The sequence below is a fragment of the Micrasema longulum genome, unplaced genomic scaffold (genome assembly GCF_059751315.1).
Source record: "Micrasema longulum isolate JH-2025_06_02 unplaced genomic scaffold, ASM5975131v1 h1tg001171l, whole genome shotgun sequence".
In the NCBI taxonomy this organism is placed as follows: Eukaryota; Metazoa; Arthropoda; class Insecta; order Trichoptera; family Brachycentridae; genus Micrasema; species Micrasema longulum.
The window spans coordinates 219,138-246,730 of NW_028278358.1; the positions used below are offsets into that span (position 1 = coordinate 219,138).

At 32.3% G+C, this 27,593-nt stretch overlaps 1 protein-coding gene across 2 annotated transcripts; it reads right to left on the reverse strand.

Annotated features, from left to right (window-relative positions):
* Positions 1-1,324: 1,324 nt before the first annotated feature.
* On the reverse strand, positions 1,325-22,959 carry l(2)gd1 (lethal (2) giant discs 1). Of its 2 annotated transcripts, none has more exons than XM_088233992.1 (14): positions 22,757-22,959; positions 21,688-21,898; positions 20,634-20,850; positions 19,400-19,695; positions 16,422-16,655; positions 14,752-14,855; positions 12,984-13,205; positions 11,709-11,904; positions 10,482-10,620; positions 9,346-9,552; positions 8,937-9,114; positions 8,478-8,629; positions 5,898-5,988; positions 1,325-1,639 (listed from the first exon to the last, which is right to left on the reverse strand). In XM_088233992.1, the coding sequence occupies exons 1-14, from the start codon at positions 22,817-22,819 to the stop codon at positions 1,520-1,522; spliced, it is 2,430 nt and encodes an 809-aa protein (XP_088090118.1). In that variant the 5' UTR covers positions 22,820-22,959; the 3' UTR covers positions 1,325-1,519. The 2 variants fall into 2 exon arrangements, with proteins under 2 accessions (XP_088090118.1, XP_088090117.1); XM_088233991.1 differs by having other exon boundaries at positions 5,898-6,030; positions 22,757-22,940.
* Between the last annotated feature and the right edge of the window lie 4,634 nt (positions 22,960-27,593).

Genomic DNA, 27,593 nt, shown 5'->3' on the forward strand with positions numbered 1-27,593 from the left:
AGATTCTCTTTTATTTCGATTTCTTTCTGCCAAATATGAGAAAAATTTCAATTTTCTTTCTTCTGTAAGATTTTGCTACAAAAATATAATAAAATAGTAAGTAATTACTTTTCTGCTTGTGGATCCAAACTGCTTTTACATTTGACAATATTTTTTAATTAACAATCAGCTCAAAGAAATAATATTCGCATAGCGAAGACAACATTTGATTTTAAAAGTAATGCCTAGCTTTTCTGGAAATATTTTCCTTTCTACAGTATGATCATATAAAAAAACAAATCTCTTTATAATGCATTCACTAGATTAAAGATTTGTGTTGACTATATTTTATATCGCGGAGTTATAATTTGAAAAATACTTCTCCACATATAACACTTACAAATCTAAAATCAATCAATAGCTAAAAACAGGATGGCGAAAAACTGTTTTTTTTTTTATTGAATTGAAGAGAAATTAGACTTAGTTTATGGATAAACGTTTCATTTGAATACATTTGAAAACGTAATTTAGTTGACCTTTCAATAAAATACAGGACTCATTTTGACCATATCGAGTTTGTCGAAAAACGTTTTCTAAGAAAAATGGAATGGTTACTCGGATTGCAAATAGGTTATTTCTATTATGAAATAGGGCAATCTCTCAATCTGTCTTCATTGGAGAAATGCAGAACGGAGATGGACCTTATATGCATTTTCAAAATACTTAATCCTATAAGCGATGTCCCATCTCTATTGCGATCAATTTTTTTTATGTTCAAAGGTCAAAATCTGCTATTTATCAAATCTTCCGAGAGCAACTTTTGTTTTTATGCCCCAATGTCCAGAATGAATAGATTAGTCAATTTGTCACACAACTTGGAATTCTTTGGGTTAGATCTTCCGGTTTTTCGTAGATCTTTTAGCCACTAGCACAGTATGGGATGAGAACGTATTGGCATGGGTTAACTCGAAGTCTTATATGTTGATCGTGTTTATAAATACATATATTGTATACAATAACTTTATTGCCATAGTTTGTCTTTGCTACATAGTTTCATTGAGGTAATTTTTTTACCCTGAAAATTGCTTTTGTTCCGCCACATTGGCTACCGTTGCAGGAGCCAAAACATTGGAGCGAATCCAACCTACACAGTCTCACCCAAAAAAGACGATACGTATTGATAACAGTGACCGAAAATCTACGCACCTGTTATGAATTCGTTTATATTAATCCAATTAATTACTAACACAACTTGAAATATTTTTTGACGTAAAACATTTGTACACGTCCCATTAAAATACAAACATAACGCACAAAAAATTTCCATAAAAATTACAACACCGCGATACAAAAACCAATTTAATTTTCTGTTGTTATTAAATACAAAAACGATAATTTTGAAATACTGTAAACATTACTACACTTAATTATTAATTATAAAGATTTGTAACGACGATGAAGATTTTTTTTTGCAGTGGTTATTTTGTCTGTATATTATCCAAAACAGAAGTATGCAGAATAAATGTAATGGTTCATTCTGTCAATTGTCAATAACAACCCACTTTTTGGTAGTTTGTTCAATTTGTTTAGTCAGCATCGGATTCCTCACTCGTATCTTGACTTCCAACTTCCCGCCGACGGCCTTACGCCCATTCATCAACTGAAAATATTGTAATTATTTAAGGTATTATTTTTTTTGCTATTAATTAATTTGATTTTATAGCTGAAAAATTTCATAACATTGACAACTATCAGGTTCTACGAATAAATCAATAAAATTAGAGACAGTCTTGTTTAGGGACTACTCAATTTTAACACATTAGTTGCATCAATTTTATAATATAGACTACACATTTGCTGAACATTATAGTATGAATAACATAGTGAAATATATATATACGAGGGCGGATTGAAAATGAAGCTACCTAAGTAGGAAAAAAACTTTTTTTTTTTTTTTTAAAAACCATTTATTTCTCAACATAGTCTCCTTTTACTTCGACACACTTAGTAAGACGATATTCCAACTTTTTTATACCATCTGAATAATACGATTTCGGGAACCTCTCAAAATACGCGTTAGTTTCGGTAATCACTTCTTCGTTTGAGCTGAATCTTTTTTCTGCGAGCCATTTTTTCAAGTTTGAAAACAGGAAAAAGTCACTAGGAGCTAAATCTGGACTATAAGATGGATGATCAACCAATTCGAAGTGTATTTCACGTAATTTTAGCATCGTATCTAATGCTGCGTGAACCGGTACGTTGTCTTAAAGAAAGAGCACTTTTTTTCTTCTTTAAATGTGGTCGATTTTTGTTGATTGCATCATTCAATTGATCCAATAATGCACGATAATACTTTCCTGTGATTAGGGATCCTTTTTCAAGATAATCGATGAGCAATATTCCGAGTGCATCCTAAAATACAGTGGCCATAACCAAGGGCGGTCGGTCTATGTGTGCACTGGAGCGCTGAACCGGTGAAATAATACGCAATACTTAAAGCACATATCCGCAAACATGACTTCAAAAAATATTAAATAATTATATGCATGGATGAAAATTTAATGTATACAAATATTTAAAAAATTTGGATTAATATGTATATTGACAAAAATACGAGTATTTTTATCAACAAATGCGCGAACTAATATGAGTCAATGGTCATACTTTAGGATCCAATTCATCACGGTGCGCTTTAGTGGGCGCACCAAACGGGTCCTATGAAACACATAAGAAGAAAGAATGAAGTTGCTGGATCGTGGGACAGAGATACTTTCATACGATCTCCTTTGCCCCGATGTCGAGTATTTGAGCGGCACTCTAACCCTTACGAACGTTCCCTAATATTGGCGAAAATGCCCAATAAGTCCGATGACCGTTTATCTTATCTGTTTACGATTCTGAATTTTGTGGCTTGCGAGTTTGTTTTAAAATAAAGTAGTAAGGTTTTAATGTTAATTTGGTTAATTTGTTTTGTAAAAATGTGTAATACGAGTATTGTCCGAATATTATGATAACAATGAACATTGATTGAACTACAGTTTTTCGAAAACTTTTAACTAGTGTTGTGGCTTTGAGTTTTACGGTCAATAATAGTGTTTAACTAACCTATAGAAATAAAAAAATCCTTTTATCAAAGACATTCTCTCATATCAGTTACTAACTGAGATTCAGTTATTAGCGCAATCAATAATTATAATGTAGAATACATTAAAAAAAAAACATTTACCATTTGATCAAAAAACTCGCAATTAAAACTCATGGTCCGCCTAAAACTAAAATTTAGAAATTAAACAACAGTGCAAGTCAAAAAATAAAAGTTGAGTTTGTTCTTTTAATTTTGATTTATAAAATAAAGCTTTCTGGCTATGGGGATGTTATAAACTAAATAGTTTTTTTTGTTTTCCGTGTTTAATTTACGACGGTGATTCGATTTGAACAGTAAACGGTTTTCTCAAAAGGTAAAAACACATTGATCTTTTTTATGTTTATTTACGTACAAGCAAAAAAATCACCAATTATTTCCTTAAGCTTATTTTGTTCATTGTTACGCGCATCAACTCAATTTAATCATTCGGAATGCTGTGTCTGAAAATGATGAGCTTCAACGATTTTCCGCTAATCTACAAGCATTTCCTAATTTTTTTTTTCAGATTGCCTAAACATACAGAAATTTCCAGTCAAATAGTTAACAAAAAAATGCCCTCAGCACCACAAACACAATGGAATTTTAATTCAAGAACAGTCAAAACCATCCATAAGTTCACCAATTCGTTAATTGAGTGTATAGATCATATTTTAAAATCAAATAAGAATGATATCTCTACAATAAATCAAGCCAATATGTTAATACGCTACTTAAAAGACGAGACATTTTTATAATAGTTGAATTTTTTCCAGAAAATCTTACCACAATGCTACATTTTATTTCAACAACTTCAAAAACGAAACATAAACCCTTTGTCAATTAAGAAATATATATCTGATTATGAAATGTATATACAAACTTTACGCGAATTTTCAGATGAATTTGATGAGCCTCCGAGTAAAAGAATTAAAACCACTAAGTCCACATTTTGCAAAGAAGTATGTGTTATTATTTTAGTTCAAATAAAACACAGATTTGACTTGTATAACCATGTAATTACTGAACAATTGTTCTCCTGCGAAAACTTTGCAAAATATCGTTACGATTTTCCTAAAACTGTCTTTAAAACTTCCATTTAGACGTACGATGTTTTGGATAAATTTTAATTAAAAATGTACTCATTACAATTTACAATCGAGACGATTTTGGAAAGGCTGACGGTGCTTTTTCAATTTTGCAGTTGTTTCTAAATAATGCTCTAGCCGAGTCTTTTTCCGAATGTGTAAAATAATTTTGTACAATCCCCATGACTTCTGTTAAAAGAGAACTTTGTTTTTCCACATTAAAGAGAGTTAAAACATTTTGAAGAAACACAATGTCACAGGACCGTCTCAACGCATTGTTCACTCTCTTTCACTCGGCGATCATTCATAACCATATCGAGGATTTTCTTAATATATTCTTCAGTAACCACCTCTTTTGGCCATTGGCCGCGTTTAAATTCAGCAATCCAATATTTTACCATGTAATCTGACGGAGCAGACTCACCGTAATATTTATCGAGCTTTTCTTTTGTCTCTTTCGCCGTTTTCCCTTTCAAATAATAGTGTTTAATCACTGCACGAAATTCTCTTTTTTCCATTTTTCAAGAAACACAAAATTTGTTTACTTCAAACGACTACAACAAATAAACTAATCGATGAATTTGGGCGACATTTTAACAGCTGCCGTTTGACAGATCGCAATTTAAAAAAAAACCTTTATTGTGTTTGTGCTGCCATCTAGCGCTAGGTAGCTTCATTATCAATCCGCCCTCGTATATGCAATTTGGAAAAAGTCAATTAAGTAGCTTTATGTCCTCACAACTAATAAACAAGAATATTGTGACTAACTTTTAAGCAACTTTTGAAAAATAATATCTATAACAGACACCTCATATTGCCCACTAAAAACCAGACAGATTCATTTTAGCTATTGTACAGGCAAACAAATAAACACTAGCATAATATTTTGTAAGCAGTGGGTATATTATTATATATATTTTTGAAAGTTTTTTGATAGTAACCCTCTTCACTAGGTGAGCTTGAATAGAAGCAGGAGAGTATTTATTTATGCTTTATTAAGTTAGTTCTAACATCTTAAGAACTAATATAAACTTTTTATTAAAATTACATTACAATTTTTGTATCAAAATTTCTCAATAACATATTTTTTATATTTCGAACTGAAGCCTGTGAGTATTCATTGTATCACTTGAGAAATCTATTTCTATTTTGTCCAACATAAAAAGATAAGTTATTTTTTGTTTTGTACACCATTTTGTGAAAAGGACCTAAATTATATTGCTATGGTATTTGTTACAATCAATAAGTGTTAAGTTTCCGCAAACCAAGTTTTGTCAAATTTCCATTGAAAATAAACCTAAAAATTACATTTTTCAATAAAAAAGTATTAAAGCGCCATCTATGAATAGTTAGGTCCATATTTTCGTTTAGAATCACCTTAATGGACAATACCATGTTCTAAATTAGACACTAATTATGAAGATTATATTTAACTACACACCTTTCTGTCTACTACTAGATACTCAAAATATTATCATATTGGCGGCCTCTGTTGCGTAGTGGTCAAGATTCTTGACTCACACACGGAAGGTTCTGGGTTCGATTCCCGGTGAGAACGCAAAAAATAAAATGTTATTTTTCTCGAACCTGGGTGTTCTGTGATGTAATTCACCACTGTAATTGGGCCTCCTGGCCTGTTGTGGTGCAAAAAAAGGGCACTTAAAGAGGTTATTGTAAATCTTACAATTTGATAAAAGTCAAAAACTTACATCAAAAGAGTCGTGTAGCTCCGTTTGTGTCTCAAGTTGTTGTAACTTCACAGAGATAGTTCCCAGTAGCGCGTCCCGGGAGAAGAAACCACTGAAAAAAGGGAAGTAGCAACTGCAAGGGCGACCGCAACACCTAACAACATACACACAACACACCAACTTACATATGGCACCACCTGACAAACTCAGTGGCCCCGTGACCGTTCCATGGGAGGTTAGTCGACTAAACCAATATGAAGGATTTATGGTGTAGAAGTATTTAGTGGATGAAAAATAGCATTAGTATTCGATATAGTATACTTTTATTCAGAAACTTTGAAATTGCAAGATTTTTTTATTGTGAAGGGTAAAATTGAATTCATGTAGTATTCTTAAAAAATGTGTAAAGTAACATTATTTAATCAGATATGAAAAATCAGATTTAAGTAGTCTCGAGAGGGTTTCAGAACTTATACAATGTGTTGATATTTATATTAGTAAACAGTAGTTTTAAAAAAATAAAATAAATATAGAATATAGAATAGAGTAAATGAAAATAAATTACGTAATAAATATATTTACTCTTCACTTACCAGGGTCAAAGTGCTATTCGTACTCATGAAAATGTTTGAATAATGAATTGAAAACAATTACATAATTCCAAATAAAATAAACATTGTATTAAAATCGTTGTTTATTTATAACTTATTGAATTGAAAATGTAAAATTGAATAAGTAATATGCATTAATAAGTCTATAAAAAATCTCCCTGGAAAATGTCAAGACTGATCATCTAGATTTTTTCTAACAAAGATCCGCAGCGATAGGTAAACCTATGCAATATTGGATTACGCCCTGTTAGGTTGGGGTCATCATCACATCACGGTCACATATCAGTCAGCAAAACCCTGTATTGAATATTAAAAATAAGAAAGAGAAACTGGTACAAATTTGAAATAAATAAAATCTACTTTTATGTATCTTGTATTCAAAAACTGTCACCAGAAGTGAGGATTGATTATTACGATTTAATGAAATCGAAGATCGTGATAACTCAGTAGATAATTAACAAATGCAGTGTCCTTCCTTAGTTACATAAAATAATTGTCATTTACCCTGGCATATCAAGAGTCAATAATATGTTTTATAACACAAAATCAGAAAACTAAATAAGGCAAAGAAATCGTCTTCATAAAATTAGGAAAAAATAAGTGCCTACTAAAAGAATATTTGACTACATAATATATGTATATAATATATAAATATGGTGAAATTCTAATGCATTTCAGTACGGGAAAACAGGACCAAAAGTTCATTGGGTGGTGAAAAATTCAACAAAAACATAATATTACACATATTTTTTTTACATATAATATTAATTGGTTACATGCAACTTTAACAGAAGAAACACAATTTTAGATATTCATATTTCGATATTTTCATATGCCTTTTGAAATAAAAACGAGCTACCATTTGAGAAGTATAGAAATTCTGTTTCAGATTTCAAATACAATTTTGTTTTCTTGTACATATATATTTATTGTATATAATCCAAATTTAAGAGTAAATAAATCATGAATTTGCATACCAATGCGACATATTTTGTTACAATTTTTATGAAAGCCAATTATTTAACAGTTTACTTTACGACAAACTATGCAATTTAAAGCGAGATTTGCTGTTTGAATGAAGAAAGCGGTACATTAGTGAAGCTTTCTGTGAAAAAATGCAAAGTAATTTCCGATGGATATGAAAATAAGGGAAGCAAAATGCATTGCTGTGCTGATGAAAAAGTGTGGAAAATAATGTAAAATATTTATGAACAAATCAGTTGGATCTGATCTTACCATTCACATCAAACAAAACAAAAACTTTACGTCAGTCATCTAATGGACAATATTACAGATACGTCATCAAGAAGTCAGTATGGACAAACATTGAACATTAGTGTTTTTTATGCAAAAAACAGTAAATATAAACCACCACATAAGTAAAAAAATATTCTAATATACATTTGGAATGGTCTAATACGGGAAAAAAAAAAATCTGTTCACAAAATATATTTATGCATTAAAATCAGCTACATGTATAGATAACACTATTAAGATCTTCGATAATTTTTAAAAAATGGGTAAGATCTCAGTAATGATACGCAAAAAATATTATGCATGTAATATATTTATGAAAATAAACAAAATGATAAATTAGTAGAAGAAATGTGAGGATTGTAAATGAAGAGAATGTGTACGTGGCCACCACCTTTCAAACATGCACAAGATTTCATTGATTCATGCAATAATTTTATAATATAGATACATATAAAAGAAAATATGCAAAATATTTATTAGAAGCAAAGTTTATCAAAAAATAGTAAAAAATAGAACTACAGCTACTTTATTTCAAGTAACATCAAATAAGTGTCTTGTTTTGTCATGATGTTCTATTTTAGAACTGCTTTTGAAAAAAGTATTACTATTAGAGAAAAGCCACGAGCGTGCTAAACTAATTTCTACTCTTTCTTGACAGATGATATGAGTTATATTGTATCATCATTATTTTTCTATTATTCTGTGTTTCTGAAATACATTATCTCCGACTTACCCTCTGGAAAAAACTTCTAATTTTATGGCTTGTCGTTTAAAGATTCGAAGACACGGTCGAGCTGATCTATTGATTGGAATTGTGAAAACAGCATTGTACTCTGGACTATTGGTATCCTTTACAAGGACAGTCTTATCAGAGACCGGCTCTTCCTGAGGAACAAATGTATTTATTAAATATTGAATTATTGCCAACATAGAAAATCCAATTACACACATTACAGAATAAATACATAATCTAATTCTTAACCATATACATACATGTACGCATTCTACTACTACATATTTTAGTCTATAGCAAGTATTTAATATGTATTAAAAAATAATTTTGCCCAAAAACAGGCTCACTGGGAATGGAACCGGAAGCCATTAAAGATTTTTTTTCACATAAATTTAAAAATAAAAGTTTAAGCTAAAAAAATAACAAAGAAAATTTGAGCAAAATTATTGGTTGCTTTACCTGTGGGTAGGGAAACTCGAACTTGACATATGTGTCAATTTCTTTGGGATTTGGTACAGTGTAGCTGATCCCCCGGACAATAGTCAGCTCGAGGTCATTATCTCCGAGGTCAGTGCAACATTGCACAATGGAAAACTGCTTATTTTCATAGTGGAATTTTACAGACTTTGAACCTAATCTGGAAATACAAAAAAATGTTTAAGTGTATTCTTTTAAATATTTTTATCAGAGACTGTTTGGTTCTAAATATGATGCAACTACTAAAATTAAGTGGCAACTAAATATACAAGAAACCTTTGTTTTATATTTTTAAACACATTTTTTGTAAATTTTTCAACATGAAACATATTTATATCATAAAGGTAATTTTCTTTTGAATAAAAAAAAAAAATACCAATAATATTCAGACCTTTTGGCCATTTTAACAACGTCCAAATCTTGTTTGACTGCAAGCGCCAAGTGCTGGAAACGGTTGGCACCCGATACGTCTCCCATGGCCTTGTGATGTTCTCCCGTGTCCAGACACATCTTCAGCTGCTCAGTCAGCTGCTGCTCCAATCGAGATAATACTCCATCTTCCTCCATGTTACAATCCTCGGAATTCACTATATCATAACTAAAAAACAGAAAACAGTTTTTTTAACAAAACTAATTCATATTTTACACTAAAAATCAAGCTCAAACACTAATACAAAAATCAACATGCATCCTTATTCTTATTCTTAGAGGTGTAGGTCAGTGTTATGCAAGCTCCTGACGTCACTGCGACCTGTGAAGATCTTTTGTGACGGGTCCCCGTAAATAGTTCTCGCCCCCCAAGCCCAGGTCTATAAAGAGCCTGACTACTGTGTGGAAGGCGAGAGTTTACATTTTGCTAAATCTCCCCCTCCAAGCCCAGATCCATAAAGTATCGGGCTATTAGGTAGGGGGCGAGCTCTTTAACATCCTCATGTTTAACCAGTGGTCCCCCGAAGATGGGGATCCTTTTATAATGTAAAGCATCACATTCACATCAAACACCAATACAAAAATTAACACGCATACTACAAAGTCATGTAAAGCATTGAGAAGGAAAAAAGATAAGAGTATCCACATAAATCTATAATCTCAATTCAATAACACGGGATCGGTGTAGTGGTTCATAAATTTATTAAAAATACAAACCAAGTTTTATTGTACGTAAATATTATTTAGACCCAATAAACATAAAAAAACTGTTGTTACATGCTCCAAATACTATTTCCTTTTTGAAAAATTTTCAAACTATGTTCAATTTTAAAATGAAAATGTAAAAATTCTTAAGAAGGAACTTTGAATACCCAATACAAATCACACATTGCCGACAATGTGAAACAACTAAAATAACATTGGCGTGATATGGTAGTTTTAAAACCATTATTATTTAATAATCTTTATGTGCAAACATACGTAATATGTACATTAGAGCTACTTGTATGAGATCCACATAGAAAAATATATTGTTTTAATAAATATTGTTTAAATATATGTAAATAATTTGTGATTGATGTTTTTCTAAGAACTTACCTATCTTCCAACTGCTGTTTGGCTTGTGGTGGAATGGGTACTGAAGCAAGATCCACGGGGAGACCGCCTCTGGCCGCTTCTATTAGTGGATCGAATCCCTCGGCACATCTCAAGTACTCCTTCGCTTCTGACAACTCTCCTACAGAACATCGTGCAAATATTTTATGAGTCATACATAACTAAGATTGCATGAAAGGTTTTTTTTTGCACCACAACAGGCCAGGAGGCCCAATTACAGTAGTGAATTACAACACAAAACACCTAGGCTGAGAAAAATCACATTTCATTTTTATGTCCTCACAGGGAATCGAGCCCGGAATCTTTCGTGCTTAAGTCAAGTGTCTTAACCATTACACCATGGAAGTTGCCAATTATTAAAACCATTTATTGAATCTGATACATAATTTAACCACTGGAATTCATAGAAAAAATCAAGGATGGTCAGGTTACAATTTGACACTAGTTAGTTTTTGAGCAGAGATTTACTTGTTATATTGAAAATAACCAATACTAAGATTTAGAGCTAAAATACAAGAGGTACTAGACACTCCACTCTGATGCTGCAAAAACAATAAAAAAATTATGCTACTTTTTATTAAAGAGGACTGGTCTACTTCTCGATTAAAGTGTAAAACCTACTTCCATTAGACCACAAGGACAATTAGTAAGTACTCGGACTATTAAATTGCTTTTAAGTGGATAATAGAGGTGGGTTGCAAACGGATTGATAAGTGGATCAGGCCAAATAAGTAAAAATATGTTTTTATTTGTAAGTTTTTACAGAATAAATGTTAAAAATAAATTTTTATTTAACATGATGTACCTAGGACATCCCAGTGAAGGAACATTATTTTCAATATTTAAAAAATTAACAGAAAAATTGTAAAAGAATAAATAAAATAAATATAATACAAATTTTGAATTGATAATGAGCGGACACCCGGGTGGAAGGAGATTAGTGGGAAGATCCAGGCTGAGAGGGGAAGATGAAGTGAGAAAGGATGCAGCGCAGTTTCTTCAGGTGGCAAATTGGAAGACGGCGGCTGAGGACAAACAGCAAAAGCTCGATATGGGCTGTAGTGCCATTAGAGAGAAAGAGAGGTGAATTGATCAATTTAATTACCTATATATTTAAAAATTATCTAAACTCTGTATTTTTTCAATCTCATTACAAATTGTAATTTTATTTAGCTATTTTGGAATTAAAAAGGGTGACTTATTTTATACCCTTCTTCTTGGAATCCAGAGCAGCTTCCTTAAACTCTCTCTGCCTCTGTAGGAGTGTAGCCAACTGCTGGCCGGCTAGTCCCGTCCCCAGCTGGTTGCCCATCTTGCGCACGGAGTTGGCTCGCCCTGTGGTAGCCAGAGTCGGCTTGCTGGCCCCGGGGTGTGGTGGACCCTCGCCGGCATTATCACCCGGTACCTGTTGCAGATCAAACCGTTCATTACCATTATAATTTAGGATAACTATTAATTGCAGATCAATAAAATTAAATGCACAATAGGTATTTTTGTTACATGCATAGCCAATTAAATTAACCGCTCGATATCAATGTTTGAAAGATATTCTGTTTGCGACAGAATTTTTATTCTTCTTCTTTTTCAGTCTCTTCCATTCTCGTCCACGCCAAACAGTCTTGGGCTATTCATGTTGTTTCCATATGGTCGCCCGGGGTTTCTGATAGTGTTTCTGAGGCATTTCGTCCATCTATCGTCTGAGCTGCAAGCAACATGACCAGCCCAACACCATTTTAAGGTTGCAACTCTTTTAATAATGTCCAGAACTCCCGTTTTGGTTATTATTTTATTTTTTTTAAAAGAAAAGAAATATTTGCGTTCTTATGATTTACCCAAATATGTAATTTTGAGGGCCATTTTTAACGAGTTGTAAATAACTCACTACTAGAAAATGGGAATCAAGTTGGGGTAGAGTGGGATTCAAACCACGGACCTTTGAGCCGCGAGTCCGAGACACTAGCCACGGGACCACAACCCGATTCAAATTATTATGATCTAAATTTATTTCTACGACTAATCCCCAACGCCTAAAGTATGATGCTATTCGAATTTGGGCCAAGGCAGTTAACAACTGCAGACAGAAGAATAATAATCTAAACTTCTTTCTAATTATCGTAAAACTGAATAGGGAAGAGTTTTATTTATAAGAATTTGGCTGCCTTTTTCATTATATCTTTTGTAAGGTATAGTGAATAAGCAAATGGTAGATCTTTATAGTTACTATATGGAATGGCAGTTGAACAAATTGAATTGGAAGAGAGAAGAACAAGGTAGGGATAGCGTATTCATTTATTAAGTGCACACTCATCCTGCTCTTAATTTTGATTGCTAAAACTTTATCATTATTAGCAAAGTATAATCAGAACTAAATTAGCTGCAGACGGAGGTGGGTTTTCCCCTCAGTTGAGCAAGTCATTTGACAATTTTATTTAATTATTTATCAATGAAAGCCCATAGTCAACCGGTAATTGGATGATGACTTACCTGTGAAGCATCTGGCTGAGGAGGTGCATCTTCGGGCTCTTCTTTTGGTGGAGGTGGGGCGCCAGGGATGGGAGCATATCCAGGTGGAGTGGGCAACTCGTCATAAGGGATTGCTCTCCCTGCTTTGTGCTGCTTTATGGCTTGTTCAAACTGCTTCACTATACGACCCATCCGTCGCGCTTTTGATGAGTTTCCCGCTTCTTTAGCTGCAGATTCTTGTTGCTAAAAGATTTTTGAAATATAAAGGAAACCAAAACCTAGTTTTTAAAGAAAAATTACTAATTAATTATACTTCCCATTTATCTAATCTTTATTTAAGTTGAAAACTCCAACAAAATAATCATTTTTAAAGGAATTTTATGAATCGATATGTATATTTAGATATTTTTTAACAAGGATGAAGCTCTAAATGTATTGCAACAGAGAGGGGAAACATTTTTGAGAAGGGAATATGGAAAAGTCTAGATATTTCTAAGCAAAAAAAATTCCCTCTCTGATTTGATAAATCTTGATCTCAATAACTCAAAACAAAGATGAAGCTGTTGAAAAATATCTGAATATTGATATCAATCCCATCAGGGAATAATGCAGAATTTGTCTACAATGATTTGGACATACTCAAAATATTATTATCATTAAATAGAAAAATTTATGAAATAGAGGTAACATAGAAAAAGCTAATTAAATCAATCTGGTTAAAAGGAGAAAACATCATAAGCAAATGAGATAAATACTATTATTAAAGAAACAATAATACATAATCATAGTTTTAGAACAAAGAATGTGCGAAAAATGCGACATTGACATTCTTTTATATTTGATCTTGAAAAGGTTTTATAAAGGCTTTATATTACGGGTTTGAAAAAAAAAATAAAACTAACCCAAGTATCAAAGGATATACTTTTAAACTTATCAAGTTACGAGATACAGTATCAAAAAAAAATCAAACCGCTCTCATGCAAAGTTGAAGAAAATGACTTGCGTCATTGTTTTACGATATTGTTTATGCAAGTTCAATTACTGCGGAAGAATCATTAGTCAAAATGGTCAGGAGGGATAAAAAACCTTTGTGATATAGATAAAAAGAAAATAAATTCAAATTCAGATTATTTTGTTATTGATTTATAATAGAAAATCTTTTAAAATAAATATTTACATTCTTATGATTTATCCAAATATTTCCATTTCGGGGGTCATTTTTGACGAGTTGTAAATAACTTACTATTAGAAAATGGCAATCGAGTTGGGGTAGAGTGGGGTTAGAACCTCGGACCTGTAATCCGCGAGTCCGCGACACTAGCCACGGGACCACAACCTGATTTTTACTATCGTATATGTCCATACGAAGTTAATTGTGGCAGTTAAACTGGCAGTTCATTGTATTGCCTTTATGCAAATCGAGTATTTATTCATTTGACAATTCTTATAGTCTGCATTACTTTACAGGCTGCTTAACCCATCACGTAATGCAGACTGTAAATATAAGTTAGTATGTCCCATCTGCCGTATTGGATTCAGAGATATAAGCGGTATTGCTTGCTTCTTCAGTGGGGATAATTCATTTGCGGTTAAGCATTTAATCGAAAACAAGCAATCTATTGGTCAATTCCAAAATTTAAATACACCAATCAATGCGGCTTGTCCCATTCAACTAAAAATGCCAAATCAGTGTATTTTGATTTTTTTGGCTCATATGCGGTATTGAACTTACATAAACGATTATTATGTATGAATATTTATTGTATCAAACATTTTACTGTTTAAATACCTTATATAAGTCCAACCTCTGTTGTAAAGCTTCCTCTACAGAACCAGCTGTAATGAGGGTATCACTAGATGTAACACCGTCTTCTGAAACTGCTGGAGGATCTTCTAAAATGAATATTTAAAAAAACTTATTTAATTTATTATTAAATATTTTAATTTGTTCACCAATTAAGCCTAAAGACCAGGTAACAATATTACACAACACCCATGCATAAGAACAGTGCGGAATTTAGATATTAGGAATATGCATGTTTATTATTTAACCAGTCAAGTGCCATAAGTGTGCTCTCCATTTCCGTGCTCAAAGGGCCGCCAAACAAAAATAGCGCGTAAAGACGTGCAACTTTGTACGCGCTTTACGCATTGAGGTCAAGTATTCTGAAAGATTTTACATTTCCTACATTCGGAGACAACTGTTAGAATCTTAATGAAACACAAGAACAAGAATAATTATTCAAATAAATCAACACGACAGCAGTTCAAACGAGAGTCACGTTTGACGTTTGACACACACCAATAATGCTGGGTCGATACATAATTTTGGGAGTCTCTTTTAGTATTGCGTATTATTTTTTTGGCAAACTTAGTTTATTGCTATATCTGAAGCTTTTATTTTATTATTTCGTGGCCATTTTACTGTTTATTTATTTTCATTGGGTTGTAAAACTGATATTTGTGGATAGAAGAAAGTGCGTTTTATATTGATTCAAGCACATTTATCTTTATTTTATAGTGAAGTATGCAAATCTGTGTTTATTTATTTATTAACATTTTTTACAATCTGAACATAAATATGATGTGTTAAGGGTTTATTAGCAGTTTTCTCAACTAAATAACAATACAATATAATAACTATGGAAAAATATTACTTAAATTTGACTTTTTTTTCTGTATTCTTCTACGGACTCAAAATGGAAGAAAAATATGAATGTATGATGTGTACAGTGTATGAAGGTATAATGTATAAAATATGTGACAACCCTGACATTTTGTGAAAATTTTAAACGCGTGTTCCTGAGGCAATGGTGTCTTAAATGACACATCGTGTATTTATTTGGTAAGTTTATATGAATCTTTTTTTGTTTGCCTGTAGTTTTGCAACCTGCTGGGAACTGCCATAGCAATGCCTCGTGGCACAGAAAAGGCAAACATCACACTTTAAGCATTAATACTTTTTTCAAGCCATACTTTTTTTAATGCAACATACTATTGTTAAAATACACAAACAAAACACCTTTTTGCATGTTAACCTTGTATTTACATAATTATTTATAACAATAACAACACTAATGCAAATAAAATAACAACACATTTTTCGATTAATAAAATACAGTTTGTAAAAAAAAATTCAGGAAAAGAAAAACAATTGATTTGATACTAAACTACATAATACACATCATGATAATTATCATTTCCCTTTCTGCAACCATTGGTGCAATGTCATCTGTCACATGAAGGTGGGCACAGTGAAATATTGCAGTGAAGCACTTTTAAATAAATATTTCTCATTGACCCTGCCAGGAATTTAACTCAGGACCTTATCGCACCAATTACTACACTATGAGGCGGACAAATCTTCGGACTCTGGTTCTATTACACTCGCAGGACTTTATTCTTCATTCACCCAGACACGGAATAAATATACATAGTAATATTAATAAAAATAATTACCCGTAGAAGTTTGGACATGCTCTTCTTGTCTCGGTGGCAGTGGAGGAGGTGATGAAGCGACAGACTCCTCTCCCGGAGGTCCGGGCATGTTACTCAGGTCTACTGTTTGCCCGGACTTGATGGCTTCTATTACTCTATCAAACTGTTTCAAGATCTTAATACATGCGAGGGCAGTTCCACTGTCGCCATTTTTCTTTGCCGTCAAGGCCGCGACCTTGTACTGTGTTTTCCGCTCTGTAACATGGAATTTATTTTGAACTCGTGCTAAAAAAATTACATTCTCAAACAACACATTTGATTGTTTTTTCTTGTATTTTTATTTCGTGTATAAAGCGACTTTAGTTTAGATAATTTTGAAAAAGATGTTTACGATGATATAATTTTTTTCTGAAAAAAAATCATTTGTAGTTTAGATCGGGATTTGTTATCTTGTAAAAATTCATAAAAATTAAGATAAAAGTGACATTAGCAAAAGTACAATTTAGTTATACAGCGTCATTTTAACAAAAATAAATAAATAATAAAACGCTTTGTTAATTAGTATTTTTTTTATTCACAAAAAAAATATATAAATGGTTTAGGTTAAATTTATAATGCTGTTTAGGTTAATATCAAGCTAACTCTAGATCAAAATTCAGTAATTTTCTTTTCACTCAAGCAATTCCAGAGTAGTTCCTAGATAATTTTATCAACAATTTTCTCAACTAAGAGAACTTGCGAAGTCTGAATCATCCAATTGTTATAGATCATACATCAATGAAACTGAAACAATGTTGTCCATAAATCCCAAAAAGTTTTGTTTCTAATAAGCGTTTCAATAACGATCTGCCAATAAGTATGTTTCTTAAAGATAAACACGCATCTAATGGTACCGACATAGCTAATCTTTTTGCAACGCATTTTTCTTCAGTATATGTTAATAATTCTTCCAATGTTAATTCCTTATTTAGCTATACTAATACTGTAGACCTGAATAATTGTGAAGTGTCAGCTGAGGATGTCAGAATCGCTCTAAGTAAACTTGGTAATGGTAAATGTATTGGTCCAGATGGTATTCCTGAAATACTACTATCAAATTGTAAATCTAGTCTTGCCAAGCCTCTGTCTTTACTGTTTAATATGTCTTTAACAACGAGTGTATTTCCTGATATTTGGAAAATTTCTATAATAAGACCGATATTCAAATCTGGTGATAAATCTAACGTAACTAACTATAGACCCATTTCAATGATATCTCCTGTACCTAAACTATTCGAATCAATTATTACAAAAAAAATAACACCTATATTTAAAAATGTGCTGATTGAGGAGCAGCATGGATTTAGGACAGCCAAATCAACGACGACCAATTTGCTTTCTTTTACTGATACTATTTTTACAGCGTTCGAGAATAATCTTCAAGCTGATGTACTGTATACAGACTTCTCCAAGGCCTTTGACAAAGTTGATCACAACATTTTATGTGCTAAACTTCGTGCTGTAGGCATTAGAGATCCCTTTTTATCGTTTTTAAAATCCTACCTCTCACATAGAAAACAAAGTGTAAAAATCAATAACTTCATATCAAATAGCTTCCTAGTAACTTCTGGTGTACCACAGGGTGCCCACTTGGCCCCTCTTCTATTTAATCTGTTTGTTAATGATGCTGCTAATGTTTTTTCTTTTACAAAATTCTGGCTTTTTGCTGACGATAACAAGATACTTAAGCTAATTAAAAATATTGATGACTGTGTCAGACTCCAAGAAGACATAAATGCATTTCATACTTGGTGCAAAACTAATAACATGGAACTTAACATCGATAAATGCAAAATTATTTCATACCATAAATGTAAACATCCTTTTATTTTTGATTATAAACTTAATGGCCAAGTTCTTTCGATTGTCACCTCTATAAGAGATCTTGGAGTGATCCTAGATAATAAACTAACTTTTCTGGAACACTTTGATAATATAGTAAACAGATCCTTAAAAATTTTAGGCTTTATTAATAGAACTACGTCTGATTTCCAAAGTATGCTTACACTTAAAACACTTTATTGCTCTTTAGTTCGCCCTATTCTTGAATATGCATCTGTAATCTGGTCCCCTCATTATGCTGTTCATATCAAGCGCCTTGAATCAGTTCAACATCGTTTTATAAGAAAAATTGCATGGAAGATGGGATTGGAAAGAGGAGACTATTCATATTCTGATATGGAGAGGTTTTTAAGCATATCAAGTCTTGAAAAACGCAGATGCATTGCAGATATAATCTGCATGTATAAAATTATGAACTGTCTCATTGATGCCCCTGAAATTTTGCAAAAGATTCTTTTTAACGTTCCCACCCGTAGACTAAGAAATAATGAAATGCTTTTCCTCGGTCACTACAGGACCAATTATGGTGCACAGTCGCCTTTGCCCAGAATGATCAGGCGGGTGAACGATCATCAAGATCTTGATTATTATGGTGTAAGGATGTCTTTCTTTACAAATCAGCTAAAGAATCTGTATAGTTAGCCTATGCTTTTTACTTAATCTAAAAAATCTATCATCTGTCTTTGCTGCTTATTTCTGTTCCTTATATTTTTTTATTCCTTTGTAAAAATTTCTTTTAATTGTAATGTTTATAATGGACTTTGTCCGTAAATAAATAAATAAATAAATAAATAAATAAATAAATAAGGAAATAACCTACTATTCCTAAATATGTACTTACATTATAGTAAAAAGAGAAGTCTAACCCAAAAACCTAAAACCTCCTTGGTGATGGATCAAGTTTGGAGGTTTGAAATTTAACACAGAGCATAGAATTCAGAGTAAACAACGCAACACACATTTCATCACATATCCATAAAAATTTCCCTGGTAATGGAAAGCTAAATACTAAATACATAAAATAATTACCTATTTAACAAATTAAATTTACGATTTGATCGATCATCTATTGAAAATATAAATATAATTCTCATGCAATATGTTCTAAGGTTCTTTACCATTTAATAAGTTTAAAGTCGCCTTTGCTTCGTCAGATAACTTAATATCAGCAGATGGTTCTTCCACTGGAGGCGGTTCAGGCATTTCCGGAGTAACGGGAGTCGGTTGAAGAGGTTCTGGAAGTCCCTGATCATCTTCAGTTGGAGGAGATAGTTGATCAGCTGATGGTGGTGCTGGAGCAGGTGTGGAGTGTTTAGCGGTGCTAACAACTGGAGGGATTTCTTCCTCATTAACTGGTTTGCCAGCCATTGCCTGTTTAAGTTGATCTTTCAGAGTTTTTTGGCCACGATTCAACCTGAAAATGAAAAACTTTTTAATGATTAATGTAATACTTTTTAGTTTTCGTTCATAGCCATTGCAAAATTAAGTTAAATTACAAAATAAAAAATGCCAAATTTTCGTAAAAATACTACATAGTTATTTTAATGCAAGTAGTAAATTTCTTTCCATTTTTAAATTGGGTGGTTTAAGTATAATATATTATTAATGAATAGTTATTAAAATTTTATTAGAAGATAAATATGTTTAGATGTAGAATATATCAAAACATTAGAGTATGAAGATTAAGAGTATAAAATGTATGTATAGATGTTCAAAAATAAAAATGCTGTGTTCTTATTTCATATGTGTACACTCTGTAAAAATTTAATTGCACACTTGAATAACTTTTATAGTATCTTTTTTAACACATCTTTATTTTATATTTTATAACCTTTACTGCGTAGGAGGCATAACTGCAACCGTTTATTGTTTGTTAACTTTATTATGTTAATTACAAAACACATAATTAAGTTTACTGACAATAATTATCTCTGCATTGTAAAAGCCCTCTGGGTGTTTAATATGTAAAATCAAATAAATAAGTATGTTCCTGAATAATATAATGTACAACCCTTTGTTTTTTTAGATTACCTTAAAAAATAAGAAGGTTAAAAAACAATGGAGCATAATTTTAAACGGGTTTATTTTTTTACACGGTTTCGAAATATTAATTAAGGTACAATAAACAGAAAATAGTATCTTTTTTTAAATCCCAAAATGATTTTTATACAAGGAAACCAATCCACCATTGTTCTTTTTTTAGTATACCTTTTAACACTTTTGTTTTTACGCAGTACTGTGTGGAACGTATCCCCCTTGTAAAAAGAGAGTCCAGTGTAAAAGTTTCCTTATACATGAATAAGGCTTGTTTTGTTTTTTATTGTTTTTATGATTAAGATCATTCATGTCTACCTTCTGGCGCGACTAGATTCCCCGTTGCTCTTGGCATTCTGTTCTGCCAGCGAGTACATCTCCATGCGCTCCTTGAGTAGAGTCACCAAGTCCGCTGCACCGGGGGGAGGGGGCGCGGGGCGGCCGGCGCGAGGGGGAGGAGAGGGAGCCTCCAACACGGGCTCATCATCAGCCAACTCTGACAGTTCATTCAGGAGATCTGGATCATCTTCTCCATCTAATCAGATTAATACCGAAAAAACAAAAATCAATATATATATAATCAATAATTCAACAACAAGTTGTAGTTATTTGAGAATCCAAAAAAGCATTAAATTTAATATTTATTTATTTATTATGGTTCGCAAACAATAAACAATACACAAGACATTGGTATGATAATAACAATTGGCTGAGTTTAGATATTGTTCATCGGTTCACAAATACCACTCCATTGTGCTAAAATATCAAAATAAATATTTAGGTGAGTTTCAAAAACCGATCCAACACATACATTTATTATGAAGGTATACAATTATGTTTAAGAGTTACAAAACCCGCTCTGAACGAATTTGGGAACAAAATGTTATTTTGTTATTCTTTCAAAAGAAAAAAAAGCTTCCAGAGCGGGTTTGGCAACTCTGCGACTTAATTGATTGTTAGTTGTAAAAGTTATAATACTATTATTTATAATAATAAAAATACTGTATTTGGTTTTATTCAGTCACGACAAAACCTGGGCGCTGGCGAAAATTATAAATAAAAGTGGAATAGAACCAAATATAGTATTTTTATTATAATAATAAAAATGCAGTTGTAACGAGAATGTCAGTAGAAAAACTCAAATACATTTTTACATAAATAAATTTAACCCTCCATATTTTTTTTAAATGGTTACACCGAACAAAGCAAACATCACATAATCCAGAGAAATTTCGCAGAAAAACTGTATTACTTGAAATCTGTTGTAGATTGTATAAACATTTTGTATGTGAATAAACAATTATTAATCTTGACAAAATTTTCTTTTGGTCCATTACAAAAATACTTTAAAATAATTAAGACAGATAAATACCAGACATCTCTTCATCAGTCGGAATGTCTCTGAGGCTGTCGGCCACCAGACTATCCAAGTCTACTTGAGGAATTACTTTGGCTTTAGGTTTGGGCCGGGATTTGGCTTTTCCTCCTCCAGCAATGGCCGCCAGCTCCGCTTCGAGGTCACTGTCTCCGTCCTCCGAGCCTCCCATGTCGTCTAAATTATCGGGGACATCAAAAAGCCCGTACTAAAATAAAACAGATAAAAATAGATACCGACTTTATATTATCCTATCAGGTAAAAACAATTCATTAAAAAGATAGCCTATTTCCAGCAAAAACTCAACACTAAGTATGATTTCTTTGAATATGAAAATACACTTTACAAATTCTGCGCCGTGACTCAGTCGGTTAGACAGTCAACTGTGAAACTGGCGTCGCGGGTTCGATTCCCGCCGGTTGCAAGAAAAAAATCCAAGAAAGATTTTTTTCTCAATTGGTCTAGGTGTTGTGGTTGTATGTTTAATTACCTCCTTCCATATACCCTCTATCCTACCTGCTGACTAACCTCTAAATAGAGGCTTAGCGGGTTATTCATTTTAAAAAAAACTATGTAACATTAATGTTTTTAACATGTTTGATTAATTAATTAAAATCAGTATAGTACTAAAATTTATAAAAGTATAAAATTCTACATTTTGAAAGAGAGCAGATTTTAATTCTTGGCGGAATTAGTAGAAAAATAAAAGTATTTCTTAATGTAGATAGCTGTGTCCACATAATCAATTTAAAAAATTTAATAATGTTATTTTTAAACACTACGTTAAAAATCTCCAATATTAATTTTGTACGATTGTAATTTTGTATACAGGTTTTTGACATAAAGGAACACCTTACAAGAACGAACATTAACTGTGTCATTAAATGTTACAAACACAAACGTTTACTAATAGTATATATCTATTGAAGCACCCAATTATTTTATTCGTGTTACTGTACAGTTAAATCCAGGCAAAAGCCTTCTAATTTATTGAATAATAAAAGGTACTCTACGCAATTTGGTGACTAATCTAAGAGGACAAAAAATTAATATCAATATTTACAACCTGCGCCAGGCTCTGTCCGGCTCTCCTCGATGGTGGTTTTGTTTCTTTTTTTCTACCAAACATTTTCAATGAGAGCAAAAACCGTACGCAGTAAATATATTAAGCTTAATTTGCACAACTTTCTGACAATAGTCCCACACAAAACCTGCAATTTGACAGTTACAACTTACAACACTTTGACAAATGATGACAAATCCAGTGCTGCCAGTTAAACCAGATAAAGAAGTATAAGTACCTACATAAACATTTTTTTAACTTCCCCATGCTCCATAATGCTACCTAATATATAATATCGTAACAATTGAATACGTCCTAAAAATGATAAAAAAACACCCAATCGCTCAGTCATGTCCAACGCGTATTAAGTCGTTCTCAGAGATAATGTAGAACTGTCGTTCTTCGACCGTTCGCCAGGTGAGACGTTTAGAATCGTAACGCAAATGCTAGCTTGTGTCATGAAAGCATGTAAAAACCTTTTGAGTAAACTTTGTAAAAAGGATTATGTAACTTTTTATTGGTAAATATTTGTTCATGCGTGATTAACAAAGCTTACAATAATTAATATTCAAATATAAAAATAAAAAAATTGTAAACGTCAAACCTTTACTTACAGGGCTGCACTGATAGAAATACGTTTTTAAAATTTAATAAATATGAGTTAAACAGTAGTCGATTTTGAATGTATTTCATCTAAATATCATCAATCTTTTAGTTCCAATGAAGAAAAACAATATTTTGGAATTAATTATGTTTTTTCTGGGACGCAAATTGTATCTCATATTTTTTATAATATTATATTAATCCTTGCAATCATTTTCACGGGACGAGAGATATAACCGGAAGGGGCGTCAGTATCAGTTACGATTTTGTTCTAGAAATAAAAACTACACTATCCACAATAGAAACTCTAACAGGGTTATATAATAATAACCAAAACCTATATTTGCACGAAAGATAACAAAATGATTTACTTTAATTTAAATATGTATCTTATTGATTTAAGTACTATTTTTTTATGATAAACAGAATTACAAAGTATACTATCGTTAGTGCTACTTATGATTGTATACATAGCCTGTAAAGATCAAATAACTATCGCATGTATTCACATTACACATGTTGCCGACGTAACGCGGCGTATGCCAACTTGGCGGCCCTTCCTGGGGCCTTTCAATATATTTAATCAGGAACTTCAGTATGTGTATGCGAGGTACTACCTCCCCAATAAAGACTAACATTTGTCGCTTTTGGGGGTGGTCATCGCCATACTGAAGAGCATATAGAATAGGATTTAATAAAATATTATTGAAAAAGAGAAAATTATTCATTATTCTGTCTGAATGTTGATCGCCGCGCGGTCGGTGGGGAACTGCGGCCGGGTAGCGGGAGGTGGGCGTCCTTACGTGGCGCGAGAGAGACTGATAGAGCGGGTGAATGTGCTCGCTATCTCTCTCGGCGCGTGATTGGTCGACCTAGTACCGCCCGCTATTGGCCTAGCACAGCCGCCGCACGGCAAAATGTATTGTATATATAGCCCCGCCGGGCAAATAATAAATCGAATAGGGTTTTTTCCCTATGAAAGTGATAAGTTTTGAAATAAATTCAGTTTGAAATATTTAACTTCAGTTTTGTAATGGTGGTAATGCACATAGTGCAGGTACACCAAACTAAATTTAGTGGCCCTTCAGGTTGGGAAACATTCATGTCAGTAAAGAGTTAGGTAAAAAAAAAAAAAAAAAAAACAGTCAAATTGTCACGCTACTAAGGGCTTTTACTCTCCACCTCGTCTCCCTGCCTCGCTTCAAACCGGACCTCACCGCCACCTGGAATATTCGACCGCCGCTACCCCCTGGACTTGGAACTCGGATACTCTTTGGATTGGATTTTGGACCCCGGATAATTTGGACCCTTGGCTACTTCCCCGGAACACACCCCGCCGACGGAGAGATACCGGCCTTACAACCCGGTTGCCTGCTTCAGAATTGCGGCCGCCAGTGCTACTCACTAGCGACCCCGCATGAGATCTCTAGGCAGCGATACCTACCCCGGAGCTTATCGTTCGTCGGCCGAGGCCTGCCTACGCCCGGCCACTCTGCATTGACATCAGCACCTATAGTATACAGTTCTTGTGACTGGCGCGATTGCTACGGAAGCCAGTGATCCACCGCGTCTGTTACAACACCCTTTTCAACATATAATATACTGTAAGCATTTTTACAAAAACGCGAAAAAAAAAATTTAAAAATAAAAATATTCAAACCTTTTTTTTAAAAAAATCGGTCTTTATTTCGATTTATGCTGGACAAAAATATTTTTTAATCCTTCTCCTGTAAAATCGCGTTTTGTAGGTTACGATATATGTGTCGATATATTGCCAAAGCAAGTAATTTTTGTCACTACAGATTTAGTTTATTAATTTAATCAAAATGTTTATAAGGACATTATTATTTTTAAGAATTTGCTATGTGTGTATTTTAAGTGATATTAGTTAGTGCTTAAATAAATATTTTCAAACTGCTCCTGCGTTATTTCCTATTACAACGGCTGATGGTTGATGATTGACAATGAATGTGCACCTACTCATTTTAGGAGGAAAAAATGCATTGTTTGTGTATATTTTGGGCAGGTATCTTATATGACACTCCTTTATCAAGCTTTATAACAGCAGTTGATGGACGCCTAGTACTTTATTCTCGCTTCTGCCATCCTTACCTCCTGACAATATCAATCAACCTAAAAATTAGTACTCATATTATGAAAAAATGAAGACCAGAATGCCGCGTGGTAGTGTTGCGATTCAAAATAATAAAAAAAATAAAAAAAATATTTGGTAAATTATAATGACAAGAACATATTTTATTTTTAAATAAAAGTGTGCTTTTAATTTACACCTTTTGGTTCCTTTTTTGTAGTAATTTGTTTCCCAGATTGTTTAAACAAATGAATACTTCTCAGTTTTTACAAATTTTGTTTTAGTTTCAAAAGCGGCAAAATCATTGATGTGCATTTGGACTTCTCACATCAGTGTAACATGTAGTTTAGAGATTTCTTTAGCAATTCTGCTAATCAATGAGAAACTTCACAATTTTTTAAGATTCTGCCTAGGCGAAAGAAAGCCCTTGATTGATTTATTTATGGTGATTTATTTATTTATGATTGATGATCAATAAAGAATTAGTAAAACTAAGCATAGTAGTTTGATTGATACTTTTTATCAAAATGATGAATGTTCATATAAAAGTTTAGTATGTGCATAATAATAGTGTTGCAATAAAAAAAGAGGAAAATTGAGGATAACATGTAGGAATATATTAATTAATACTACATATATAATTTTATCACATTTTAATAAAATTTAGCGTTATTAATTACTTAGCTGATAAATATTAACACATTTGTGTCTCTCCAATTTGCAAAAAAACAGAACATCCGTAAATGATGACACAAAGGAATAGCAACAAGAACCAAGCCACCATAGACAATTTACACCTTCCAAATTTTAAAGCAATGACAGCATGTAAAATGATTAATCAAAAACGAATAAATAAACTGCGTCAAAATAAATTGAATTTACAATACGCTTAAAAAAATACAAAAAACCCAAGGTGTCTAAATATTACTGATATGGCTTCAAAAAAGTCCTAAAAAATATAATGTATGTTTTATTGGATTCCATCCTTAAATAATAAACTATGTACTTGTTATAAATTCCAAGTATACCGCAACTCCGTAAGTATTATGATCTAATCTGTCACTGAATTAACTTTACCTTTTTGCGTTATTTTTCTTCATTGGTATTCTCACAAAAATCTATATTTACCCTTTTAAATAACAATTTTCGGGAGATCTTCAAAATACAATTTATGACAATCCTCATCTCATCTCAAAATCAAAACTTCATCTCCAGTAGATGCATTAACTTTAATTCTAATCACAAAGCCTTGGTCAGATCGCCCATACTAAATAATATGCCGAGGTGTTCTACGGTATTAGTAAGAGCAACAAAATTATAAAATAGATAGAAGTCCTTCCCACATTAGTACATATCATTTTATACCTTAAAAAAACCTCAACTAAAAAGTTTAAATTAATTTTTAGTTAATTGATACAATAAATAATGTCTATTTTTATTGAGAAGACAATACTCTTTTTATCCGTTATTCATAATTTCAAATAATACTTTTGAATACACAGAAACTTGCCAAAAAAAAAAATACATTATCCAATACATGAAGTGAGAAGTGAAGTGATTGTCCATATTTCTTTTTTGTTTTCAATTCAGATCACCTATAATGTAGTCAATCTTAATCGATTGGACTAAAAACAATCATTAACATAGGGCAGTGTATTTGGGATAGCCACACAAATATATTCCGCTGTCAAAACACAATACATATGCAAAACTTTTTCAAATTGATTTTCTTCACTAAGATTATGTTCAAATGTGCAGAAAATTTATTCCGATTCGATACAAAAAATATGCTTTAAAATCAACTCAAAAAGAAAAGAGTTATAATTATTGGTTCAATTTTAAATGTTCAGGTTTGTTTTTTTTTCAAAATAAAAACATGTTGGATTCAATAAAATATATGTAATATAATTTTAAAATGAGTTTTTTCATCATTCCATTTCCGCACCTAATGGTACGTAGGGCACTGCATTGGTACACCAATCGCAGTTTATATTGATCATTTGTTACATGAAGGTAAGATGATCAGTCTTACGCTTCAGGTACTAGTCCATGGACCATGAAATATTCCGGTGTGAAAATACTCTTTTAAATAAATATTTCATATCAACCATGTCGGTAATCAAACCCGAGACCTCTTGCATGGTA